The sequence below is a fragment of the Musa acuminata genome, chromosome BXJ2-3, assembly GCF_036884655.1.
Source record: "Musa acuminata AAA Group cultivar baxijiao chromosome BXJ2-3, Cavendish_Baxijiao_AAA, whole genome shotgun sequence".
NCBI lineage: Eukaryota > Viridiplantae > Streptophyta > Magnoliopsida > Zingiberales > Musaceae > Musa > Musa acuminata.
In genome coordinates this window covers 29,259,397-29,271,163 of record NC_088340.1, presented here as the reverse complement: position 1 = coordinate 29,271,163, position 11,767 = coordinate 29,259,397, and the positions used below count along the sequence as shown (strand labels likewise).

Here is an 11,767-nt window from a genome sequence, read left to right as displayed (position 1 = left end):
TACCTCCAACCTCCCTTACATTTGCCTCTCCACTTTCATTCACCATTATTACCACTATCATTTCCTCTTTCTCAACAAGCTAATCAGAGAGAATAAACGGGTGTGGGAGGGCTCCATAGACCAGCTAAACCGCTCCTACCACCTACTCTTCGTTTTTGTGATATAGTACTTTTCCAAATGAGGTAGTTTACAAGGTATGATAGTACTTATTGAGATCGGAGCGAGTGTCATTCGTGGTGGCGGACAGTGCCATCATGGCATACACCCTAGAGCTAGCAAGTGACATCCGGAAGCTCCTATGCCATCGTCAGCATGAGAGAGGTTATATGAGTATGACACCCTACTAGTTAGTAACGGTTCAATGTTGCTGGTGGTGGTCGCTTTCATGACGATACCTCCTTTTGATGGATATTTCATTTTTTCAAAAGAATTTAAAATACACGTATCATTGTATTAATAGTTTATTGTGAGTCAACATAGCACGTAAGTAGACTTTAACGTTTGTTAACTTAAACTTGACGGAAAGGGATTATATGCTACATATTTAAAAATATAATAGTAATTTTAGAGACAAGTAAATCATAAGAGCTTAAGAGGCCTATGATCAAAATTATAAAAGTTAAAATGGATCTTAATCATAAATTATATATGTCATTATATTAATAATTTATTGTGAATCAATATGTTATATAAGTAAATTCTAAACAGAAAAAATTCATATATTATATTATTAAAAAATATAAAAATTATTGAATCTCGAATTTTGATGATAAAATCAATTGATGGGTTAATTGATCTAATCCATATTATTGAGTTAAGTGTGCAGGATTAACTATGATAACCAGAAAACATAAAGCAAGAATACCGGAGTCAAGTTCGATGGACGTTTAAGAGTCCGAAGAATCGTCGGAGATGCTACTGGAACCAACCGAGAAGAAATCGGGAACTTGTCGGAATTTTCGGAAGTTCGCCGAAGAGATCGTCGGAGGTTCACGGAGATCACCGAGAAGGCTCGGCTACTCATTAAAGTCATCACAAGTTCGGGAGCTTGCTGGGAGCCCGTCGGAAGCAGTTCGTCGGAAAGCTCGCCGGAACAAGACTCGACGTTCGCGGTTGAAAACTTGCTTAGGATGTGTTTTGTTATGTAGTTCACTTGTAATTAGGATTAGGATTAAGAGATAATCCTATATCCTGGTTAGGGGCCAACTGGGTCCAAAATTAGACTTGGTTTAGGCTAAATTTGAAGCCCAACAAGTGAACCGAAGGGTCTGGCGGTGGCACCGCCCGGCACCCGAGAGCTGGACGGTGGCACTGCCCAGCACTGTCAGTGTCTGACACTGACAGGCGGTGGCACCGCCAGCATCGGGAACCCAAAGAGAATTCAAATTTTGGAGCCCAAATTTGAATCCTCTTGAGGCCTATAAATACCCCTCAAATCTCAGTTGAGATTACAACTTTTTGAGCAGCAATTGTTTGAGAGAAAGGTCTTAGAAAAGTTTTAGCTAGTCTTGTTTTCAATTTGCTAGTGTTCACCTCCTTCTTTCTTGCTGAAAATGTGTAAGAGAGTGAACCGCTTGTAAAAAATTGTAAGAGGGGTATTCACCCTTTCCTTTCAAGAGATTTGCTAGTGGAAGGTGGGAGCCTCATCGAAGAGGGGCCTCGCAAGTGGATGTAGGTCACTTGACCGAACCACTTTAAAAACGCGTAATCTCTGGTTTGCATTTCATTACTGCTATTTACATTACTGCAAACCTTCTTACTTGCTTTATTTCATCATTACCTTTGCTGCACAACTTTGCGAATACACTTTCAAGTTAAGCACTTCCGATTCCGATTTTTATCGTACGAAAGATTTGTTGAAACCAACGTTTTAATCCGCTGCACTAATTCACCCCCCCCCCCCCCCCCTCTTAGTGCCACTCCGATCCTAACAATTGGTATCAGAGCAAGGCTCACTCTCATATTTGGTTTAATACCCAAGAGAGATGGCTTACTCCGACATGCATGAGGGTCATTCTATCACTCGTCCACCCTTGTTTAATGGGTCGGATTATACTTATTGGAAGACTCGGATGAGGATCTTCCTCATTTCTATGGATTTCGAGCTTTGGACTATTGTTGAAAACGGATTTCAAAAATCTTCTCTTCCGATGAGCGAATGGAATGAATCGGAGAAGAAGGTTTTTGCTTTAAATGCAAAGGCTATGAATGCCTTGTTTTGTGCACTAGACAAAAATGAATTTAATCGTGTTTCAATTTGTGATTCGGCTTTTGATATTTGGAGAACTCTTGAGGTCACTCATGAAGGCACTAGCCGAGTGAAAGAGTCTAAAATCAACATCCTTGTGCACTCTTACTAACTTTTCCGAATGAAACCAAGTGAGTCCATCGGAGACATGTACACCCGGTTTACGGATGTCATCAATGGACTCAAAGCTCTTGGTAAAGATTTTACTAACTTTGAACTAGTAACTAAAATCTTAAGATCCCTCCCTAAAAGTTGGGATCCAAAAGTTACGGCCATTCAAGAGGCCAAAGACCTTAAAACATTCCCTCTCGAAGAACTCATTGGGTCTCTAATGACCTACGGAATGACATGTCAAGCTCATGACGAGCTCGAGAACCCCCTTCCAAAGAACAGGAAGGATATGACACTCAAATCACAAGAAGACCACTTGAAAGGAACATTAAGTGATGAGGACAGTGACAATGACATTGCACTTTTGACTCAAAAATTTAAAAAATATTTAAGAAAGAATAAATTTAAAAATAATACAAAAAATAAATTCGAGCAAAAGAAGGACCAAGTGATTTCCTATGAATGCAAAAAACCGGGACACTACAAGAACGATTGTCCTCAAGCCAAAAAGAGAACATCAAAGAAGAAGGCGCTCAAAGCAACGTGAGATGATTCAAGCGTGTCCGAAGAAGAGGAGTCCAACACCGAGCAAGTTGCTCATTACGCCCTAATGGCCATCGGAGAAGAGGTAACAGATTTAATTGATGCAGATTTACCTTATCATGAATTATTAAATGCTTTCCATGAGTTATTTGATGAATGTAAGATAATTAGTAGAAAATATAAATTACTAAAAAAGGAGCATGATAGTCTCACTTGTGATATCGATAAATTAAAAACTGAATATCATGATAGTTTAGCTCCATGTATAAAATGCCATGATCTAGAATCTCTCCAAAAGGAGAACTTGCTACTTAAGGACACCTTGAAGAAATTCGAAGTTGGTAGCAAATCTTTGAACATGATCCTTACAAATAAGGGTCATGTTCCTAAAAGAAGTGGAATTGGATTTGTGAGAAGTCCTCACAAAAATCCAACCACCTTCATTAAAGGCCCCGTCTTACATGTTCGGCACCAAAGCAATTGCAACTTTTGTTGCAAATATGGACATAAAACTTATAAATATCCATTCAAGAAAATTAGTCCGAACAAACTAATTTGGGTTCTTAAAGGAACCATGATCAATTCTATGCAATATGATGAACAAGTTTTCAAGGCACCCAAAAGAAAATGGGTACCTAAAAATAATCCCTTCTTGTAGAAACATACACCATCACAAGCTAGGAGTAAGAGATGGTATCTAGATAGTGGATGCTCAAGACATATGACTGGAGATCCATCTCATTTCTCTATGCTCACTAGCAAAGAAGAAGGGTACGTCACCTTCGGAGACAACAACCAAGGCAAAATCATTGGCAAGGGAACCATAGGTAACAAATTAAAATTTTCTATTGATGATGTCTTACTAGTTGATGGATTGAAACATAATCTCTTGAGTGTTAGTCAATTATGTGATAAAGGTTATATCGTTAGATTTGAATCAAATGTGTGTATTATTGAAAAACCAAACCATAACATAACTATGATTACATTAAAACAAAATAATGTCTACACCATCAACCTTGATGAACTAAGTAATGAAATGTGCTTCTCCGCTTTAAATGATGATGCTTGGCTTTGGCATAGGAGACTAGGCCATGCAAGCATGAAACTAATATCTAAGATCTCATCTAGAGAATTAGTGCGAGGAATTTCAAATATAAAGTTTATTAAGGACAAAGTATGCGATGCATGTCAACTAGGTAAACAAATAAAAACTAGTTTCAAGCCAAAAACTCAAATTAGCACCACTAGACCATTACAATTGATTCATTTGGACTTATTTGGACCAATTGACACAACAAGTCTAGGGGAAAGCAAATATGCGTTTGTAATTGTGGATGACTATACTAGATACACTTGGACCTATTTCTTAGCTCACAAAAGTGATTGCTTCAAATGTTTCTCTAAATTTTGTAAACTTACTCAAAACGAAAAAGGTTTTATAATTTCATCAATTCGGAGTGATCACGGTGGCGAATCAAAACCGTGACTTTCAAAATTTTTGTGAAGTTAATGGATACAATCACAACTTCTCCACTCCAAGGAATCCCCAACAAAATGGAGTAGTTGAAAGAAAAAATAGAAACCTACAAGAAATGGCAAGAACTATGTTAAATGAACATAGTTTACCTAAGTATTTTTGGGCCGAAGCCGTAAATACGGCTTGCTACATCATGAATAGAGTCTTAATAAGACCATCCTTATCAAAAACTCCCTATGAATTATGGAATAACAAAAAACCAAATATTTCCTATTTTAAAGTTTTCGGTTGTAAATGCTTTATTTTGAATGAAAGGGATGCCTTAGGAAAATTTGATGCTAAATCCGATGAAGGCATCTTTCTTGGTTACTCTTCCATTTCTAAGGCTTTTCGGGTTTTTAACAAAAGAACCTTAGCAATATAAGAGTCTATTCATGTAGTTTTTAATGAAGTTTCTAATTTAAAGAAAAATGATTTTGATGATGATCTTGGTTTTGATAATTTGAATTTAAATGAACCCCCTCCTCAAAATAGCAACTTAGATGTACCTTCTTCTGAAATTTCCTTATCAAAGGAATGGAAGTATATAGATGCTCATCCAAAGGAGCTAATTATATGAGATACATCAAAAGGGGTTCAAACTCGTTCCTCTTTTAAGAATTTTTTGTGCTAACGCTGCCTTCCTTTCTCAAATCGGACCTAAATGCATTGACGAGGCCATAAAAGATGATTTTTGGGTTATCGCAATGCAAGAGGAATTGAATCAATTTGAGAGGAATAAGGTATGGAAGCTTGTTCCTAGACCTAGTGACCATTTAGTCATTGGTACTAAATGGGTTTTTAGAAACAAGTAAGACGAAAATGGTATCGTGGTTAGAAACAAGTTTGCCAAATGTATGAGTCATTTCAAATTCATGAATCATTTGCCAAATGTATGAGTCATGAATTTGAAATGAGTTTAATGGGTGAATTAACTTTCTTTTTAGGATTACAAATCAAACAACTTAGTGATGGTATATTTCTTAACCAATCTAAATATACATTAGAATTGTTAAAATGATTTAACATGGATAATTCAAAAGCAATAAACACCCCTATGAGTACTTCGACTAAGTTAGATATGGATGAAAATAGTGAAAATTTCGATCAAAAATCATATAGGGGAATGATAGGTAGTCTACTCTACCTCACCGCGACTAGACCGAATATTATGTTTAGTATAGGACTTTGCGCTAGGTTTCAATCAAATCCTAAATTATCTCATCTTAAAAGTGTTAAAAGAATATTTAGGTATCTTAAAGGAACTCCAAATTTAGGATTGTGGTATCCAAAATCTGAAAAATTTGATTTAATAGCTTATGCAGATGCCGATTTTGGCAGATGCAGGATAGATAGAAAAAGTACATTCGGAACATGCCAATTTTTAGGATATGCACTTGTTTCTTGGACTTCCAAGAAATAAAATTCAATTGCACTATCTACGGCAGAAGCCGAATACATTGCTGCAAGTGCATGCTGTGCACAAGTTATTTGGATAAAAAATACATTAGAAGACTATGGAATTCACTTTAAAAATATTCCCATAAAATGTGATAATACTAGTGTCATATGTCTTACTAAAAATCCAATTCAGCACTCTAGAACTAAGCACATCGACGTTAGGCATCATTTCATACGCGATCATGTCCTTAACAATGATGCTGTTCTAGAATTCATTGACACAAAGCATCAATTAGCAGATATATTTATAAAAGCTTTAAATGAAGACCAATTTGAATTCATTAGAAGGGAATTAGGTAGGTTAAATTGTCCCTAAGAATAAACTTGTTTGAATGGATTTTTCGTAAAGTTTTTCATCATCTCTCCGTTCCTCGGTGAACTGATCCTTCTCTTTCGATTCTAAATGATATGTTAAATTATCTTATCCTATCTTGAGTCAAACACCGCTCCCATCTGATCAAGATTAATGATTTTATGATATTTTGAATCTCGAAATTGATTTTGATGGCTTGATTATGAGTTTCAAGTTGACGAATTGAATTTGAATGGATTTGTATTCGAATTATGATCTTGACTTATTGGAGTTACTACTTGAAACTTTTCTTCTTATCCCAATATCTTCCTTGTACATCTACAATTTTTGTTACTTATAGAAAGAAGAGATTTGATAATATGGATGAATGCTGAATTTTCATTTAAGATGAACTCTGCGTAAATATTTTAGCATACTTAATTTTGATTGATAAAATCTTTGTATGATCAATGATAATATGGATGAATGATGTATGATCAATGCTGAATGATAAAATCTTTGTATGACAAATTATGTGCTTCAAGTCTCATTCCCTTTTTGTTGATGACAAAGGGGTAGAAAAGTGATGACTTGTATTATTTTAATAGCATGACTTATATTAATTGCAAAAGCTTGTGTGATATGAATGTCTTATATGCCTTACAAAATCTTTGAGAATATCACAAGATCGATTGATCATATTGAAAGCATGTCTAACATGTATATCATGAAATTCATGTTAAAAATCTTTATCTCATGTCGTAGTAAAAATTGTCTCTTATCATTCGACTTGAAAAGGATTTTCATCGAAGTTTCGCATTTACTTATGCTTAATGAGAATAACGATAAGTTCTACGGTTAGAACTTATCGGTTTATGTTTGAATTCAATGGGATGGAATTCAAGTGTTTTTATCTTCTCATAATATGGCATATAGATAGGGGGAGTTATGTTTAACTCCGTCATCAATTGATTGTCATCATAAAAAAGGGGGAGATTGTTGAATCTCGGATTTTGATGATAAAATCAATTGATGGGTTAATTGATCTAATCCATATTATTGAGTTAAGTGTGCATGATTAACTACGATAACCAGAAAACACAAAGCAAGAATACCAGAGTCAAGTTCGATGGACGTTTAAGAGTCCAAAGAATCGTCGGAGATGCTGCCGGAACCAACCAAGAAGAAATCGGGAACCTGTCGGAATTTTCGGAAGTTCGCCGAAGAGATCGTCGGAGGTTCACGGAGATCACCGAGAAGGCTCGGCTACTTATTAAAGTCATCACAAGTTCGGGAGCTTACTGGGAGCCCGTCGGAAGTAGTTCGTCGGAAAGTTCGCCGGAACAAGACTCGACGTTCGCGGTTGAAAACTTGCTTAGGATGTGTTTTGTTATGTAGTTCACTTGTAATTACGATTAGGATTAAGAGATAATCCTATATCCTAGTTAGGGGCCAACTGGGCCCAAAATTAGACTTGGTTTGGGCTAAATTTGAAGCCCAACAAGTGAACCGAACGGTTTGGCGGTGGCACCGCCAGACTGGGCGGTGGCAGTACTGTCAGTGTCTGACACTGACAGGCGGTGGCACTAGCACTAACAGGCGGTGGCACCGCCAGCATCGGGAACCCAAAGAGAATTCAAATTTTGGAGCCCAAATTTGAATCCTCTTGAGGCCTATAAATACCCCTCAAATCTCAACTGAGATTACAACTTTTTGAGCAGCAATTGTTTGAGAGAAAGGTCTTAGAAAAGTCTTAGCTAGTCTTGTTTTCAATTTGCTAGTGTTCACCTCCTTCTTTCTTGCTGAAAATATGTAATAGAGTGAACCACTTGTAAAAAGTTGTAAGAGGGGTATTCACCCTTTCCTTTCAAGAGATTTGCTAGTGGAAGGTGGGAGCCTCATCGAAGAGGGGCCTCGCAAGTGGATGTAGGTCACTTGACCGAACCACTTTAAAAAGGGCGTAATCTCTAGTTTGCATTTCATTACTGCTATTTACATTACTGCAAACCTTCTTACTTGCTTTATTTCATCATTACATTTGCTGCACAACTTTGCGAATACACTTTCAAGTTAAGCACTTTCGATTCCGATTTTTATCGTACGAAAGATTTGTCGAAACCAACTTTTTAATCCTAACAAAAATTATTTTAGATTTGAATAAATCTGATGCGGTAGTCCGATTAAAGAAAGGAAATTAATGTTTTAGATATAGCGTTAATCTCCGTTTTAGTGCATGTGATTTTGGTGCACTCGGTCGACCTTTCTCGACTCGTGATGGTGAGTCGGTCACTCGTTCGACGCATTGCCCATGCCCACTCGCTTAGGGTTTAAGGGCTTTTGTTATCCCCGTCTGTCGCCCGACACGAAGAAAACCCGTCCGAGATCCAAGATGGCGTCGCTCTATAGGTCCGCCGCCATGGCCGCCGCGAGGTCCATCGCGGTCCGCTCCAAAAACCTACTCCCGAAGCCCGCGTCATCTCGAAGAGCCGCCCCTATCGTTCGGAGGTGCAGCCATTGTCTCCCGAAATCTATGCCTTCGAGATCCCTTCTACTACTTCTCGTTCACGTCGATTGGGTGGCCTGATTAATTCCAGCACAAATCTTCTAGGTCGATCGCACCGGCGCTGGGAAGTGTCGAGTCGCTGATGCCGCTTCACAGCGCCATCGCCTCCGCCCGTCTCAAGTCTTTCATCGCGGTTGATTCCTCCTGTTGGAGTTGGCTCTCCCAAGGTAACAACCATGAACTTCCTTATGCCTTGGTTGGTCATCGTTGATAACTGGGGAGATCTTTCATTTTGTTATGCATACGAGTGTTGGCATTTGGTAGAAGCAAAAAGAATCTAGATTTCAAGAGGTTTAGATTCTATGGAGGGACTTAGCATCAAATGAGAATAGTCGTTGGATTGGTTTTCATTGCACAATTGGAACTTTTGTCTTGTGGTAATTCTGATGATAGGATTAAGCAAGCGCATCTGACCATGGCTTTGAAGAGTACGACGAAGAAGGGAAGGAAGATTGCATGTGAGGAATTTAAACCACGACTTCCACAGGACAGGCCACGTTATTGTTTCTTCTTGTCCTTTGACATCTTATTGGATAAGAGTAGGAGTGAGAAGGAAAATAAAGATCAATGTCATTTCTCTGCTTGAGACTGATTTTGGCATTTATATCTATGCCAAGCAGATTGTTTCTTTGTTTTGGGGGATGTTAATGGAGCTTTGCAGTCTGACCTGTTCTTATCCTAACATGTTTCTCTATTTTTATGGTATAGGACGTGCTTTACCCTTGTGACCAAGGTGTGATGGCTTTATGCTATGTGGAGTAGTAGATTCATAGGGCTTCTCTATTCCGAAGACAATAACATACTTGCTTATAAAACTTGAATTGTACCAAGTCGCTGGACATTCTCTTTTTTAGCCTTAGCGTCTTGGCTTTTTAATTTTTGGAACTTATTGAGAAAACATTTCTTGTTTGATGGGCTTTTAACATCAACTGGTGCCTCCTAGGGCACACATGTCATATCGTTCACCATGTACTTTAGACAAGAAAATTTGGCATCTGATGCAGCTAGGTCAATTGTTTCCTTTTGCAATGTGTTCTCTATTCGCATGGACATATGCTTATGTCGTGAGCTTATGGATTTGATAACCACCATCATGATAATTCTTTGGACGACACCGTAATGTTACTGAGCAACTAGATTGGATTCTAACTAAGCCTGTTTGTCCTAACTCACAAATCATTCTGAACTGCTCTGTTATGTAATGCATTTATTTTTAGTTAATCTATCTACTTGTCTAATTGCAACCAGAATGATTATTGTTGTGATTGTATGTATATTATTCTACTTAGTACTGTACAACAAGTATCCAAATTCCTCATATGATGTTGGAATTGGCTTTGGTGGATGTATCACTTGCATAATATTTTGATCTCAAATAGGGAATTCTCACCTTCCAAGCCTTTGGAATCTGATTAAATATACTACTTACAATTTGATAAAATAACCCAAGAATACGTGAAGAAGTGATAGTATTTGGAATCAGACCACGTAATAGATTCTACAACCTAATGTGAATAGGACATGAATAGCTGACCACAAGAATGACCTCCACGTCCATAACAGGTGACATGGCCACATGGCTGATTTGATCCATTTAAACGACATAGTTCCTGAAACTTTGTTGTCTATATGTAATTATTTCACCTCTCCTTATCTTCACTTTCTTTTACTTTGTTTGTTCTTTGTATTTAGTATTACCCAAGTTTCTATTCTACCTTGCATTAGCAAGTTTGTTGGCCTCCATCTCTAATATCTATCCTTTTGTTAAAATCATTAGTCTGAAATTTTGCTTTGCTGCTCCCTCAGTTTCCTAGTTTTTGGATGTGATTTGTATATCTTAAAGTTTGACTTTTTATACATATCCTTGCCATGTCTGCACTAACTACATTCTGAATCTCTTATCTGATCCTTTAGGTCCCCCAATTTCCACTTTTCCCCTTAATCTTGTTAGTCATTGTAATGTTCGTGTTGTTACTGTTCTCTTTTTTCTCTGTTCATATTGTGTTATTTTCGCACCATGTAATTCTTGGATTTCTTTCGGTCCTTACTATTTTCTTCGATTTATATATGTATTTTAGACAAATTGCTCTACCTCTGTCCTTGCCATTTTTTTGTCCGTTTTCTTTGATTTATATATGTATTCTAGACAAATTGCTCTACATCTGTCCTTGTCATTTTTTTTGTCTGCTTAAGTTGGCAATGCTTATGTAACGTTCCGATTAGTCCTATATCGAAAGTGGTCTAAGATTAAGATTAATTTATAAGGATATACTGGATGTATTATTATTAATTTGGGTTTAAGCATTTTGAACCCGTTGTTTAGACTCAACGAAGTTGATAGTCTAGTTATCTCATCGGTTTGAGTTGTGACAATTGGTATCAAACCTGACCTAGTATTGGGTATAGTGTAAGAGTTGAGTAGGAAAAGATTACCCATGGATAGGGCTAGAGAGCGTGTCATGACGTGGAGCTGCCATTGGCGATATCTCACGTGTATTATACTAAGATTTGATTTGGACTATGTTGAGTCTTGAGGAGGATGTTAAGTCCTTAAATAGGAGGAGATTGTACCAATTCCATTAGACTCCGTCGAAAGTGGGCTAAGACCAAGATTGATTTACACGGATTCGATGGATGTCTTATTGTTAACTTGGGCTTAAGTAATTTGAATCTGCATCAATCTAAGACATCCCAACAGGTAGGTTGGTTTGGTTTGATTTGGTATTTTTGAAATATGTGGTATTTTTGAAATATTTTTGGAATCTAGAATTCTGGATTTATTTCTTGCTTTTGTCTATATTTGTGGCCTGCATGCTGCTTTATCTCTTCTCCCTTCTAAAACCTCTTATTAGGCATATGATTGCATAATTCTATTTGAGTAACCTATGACTGGCATCATAAGTGTCTATTCTTTTATTACAAATTTAAAGACCATGATTTCTTCATAAATTCTTATGACCTTGAAACATTTTGTTTCAGTCTGCTATCAAATAGAAATGTCTACTCCATTCTTGTACTTTCTCCCTTTGT

At 37.2% G+C, this 11,767-nt stretch overlaps 1 protein-coding gene across 1 annotated transcript; it reads left to right on the top strand.

Annotated features, from left to right (window-relative positions):
• Positions 1-8,464: 8,464 nt before the first annotated feature.
• On the top strand, positions 8,465-9,766 carry LOC135581069 (protein NONRESPONDING TO OXYLIPINS 2, mitochondrial-like). The gene is made up of 3 exons (XM_065097532.1): positions 8,465-8,679; positions 8,783-8,904; positions 9,446-9,766. The coding sequence occupies exons 1-3, from the start codon at positions 8,483-8,485 to the stop codon at positions 9,463-9,465; spliced, it is 339 nt and encodes a 112-aa protein (XP_064953604.1). The 5' UTR covers positions 8,465-8,482; the 3' UTR covers positions 9,466-9,766.
• The last annotated feature ends 2,001 nt before the right edge of the window (positions 9,767-11,767 follow it).

Bases quoted from the DNA above. Each gene is read 5' to 3' on its own strand.
- LOC135581069 (XM_065097532.1), top strand. From the start codon at position 8,483: ATGCCCACTCGCTTAGGGTTTAAGGGCTTTTGTTATCCCCGTCTGTCG. The intron at 8,680-8,782 runs GTGCAGCCATTG...CAAATCTTCTAG, and splicing joins GCCGCCCCTATCGTTCGGAG to GTCGATCGCACCGGCGCTGG. The intron at 8,905-9,445 runs GTAACAACCATG...TTTATGGTATAG, and splicing joins TTGGAGTTGGCTCTCCCAAG to GACGTGCTTTACCCTTGTGA.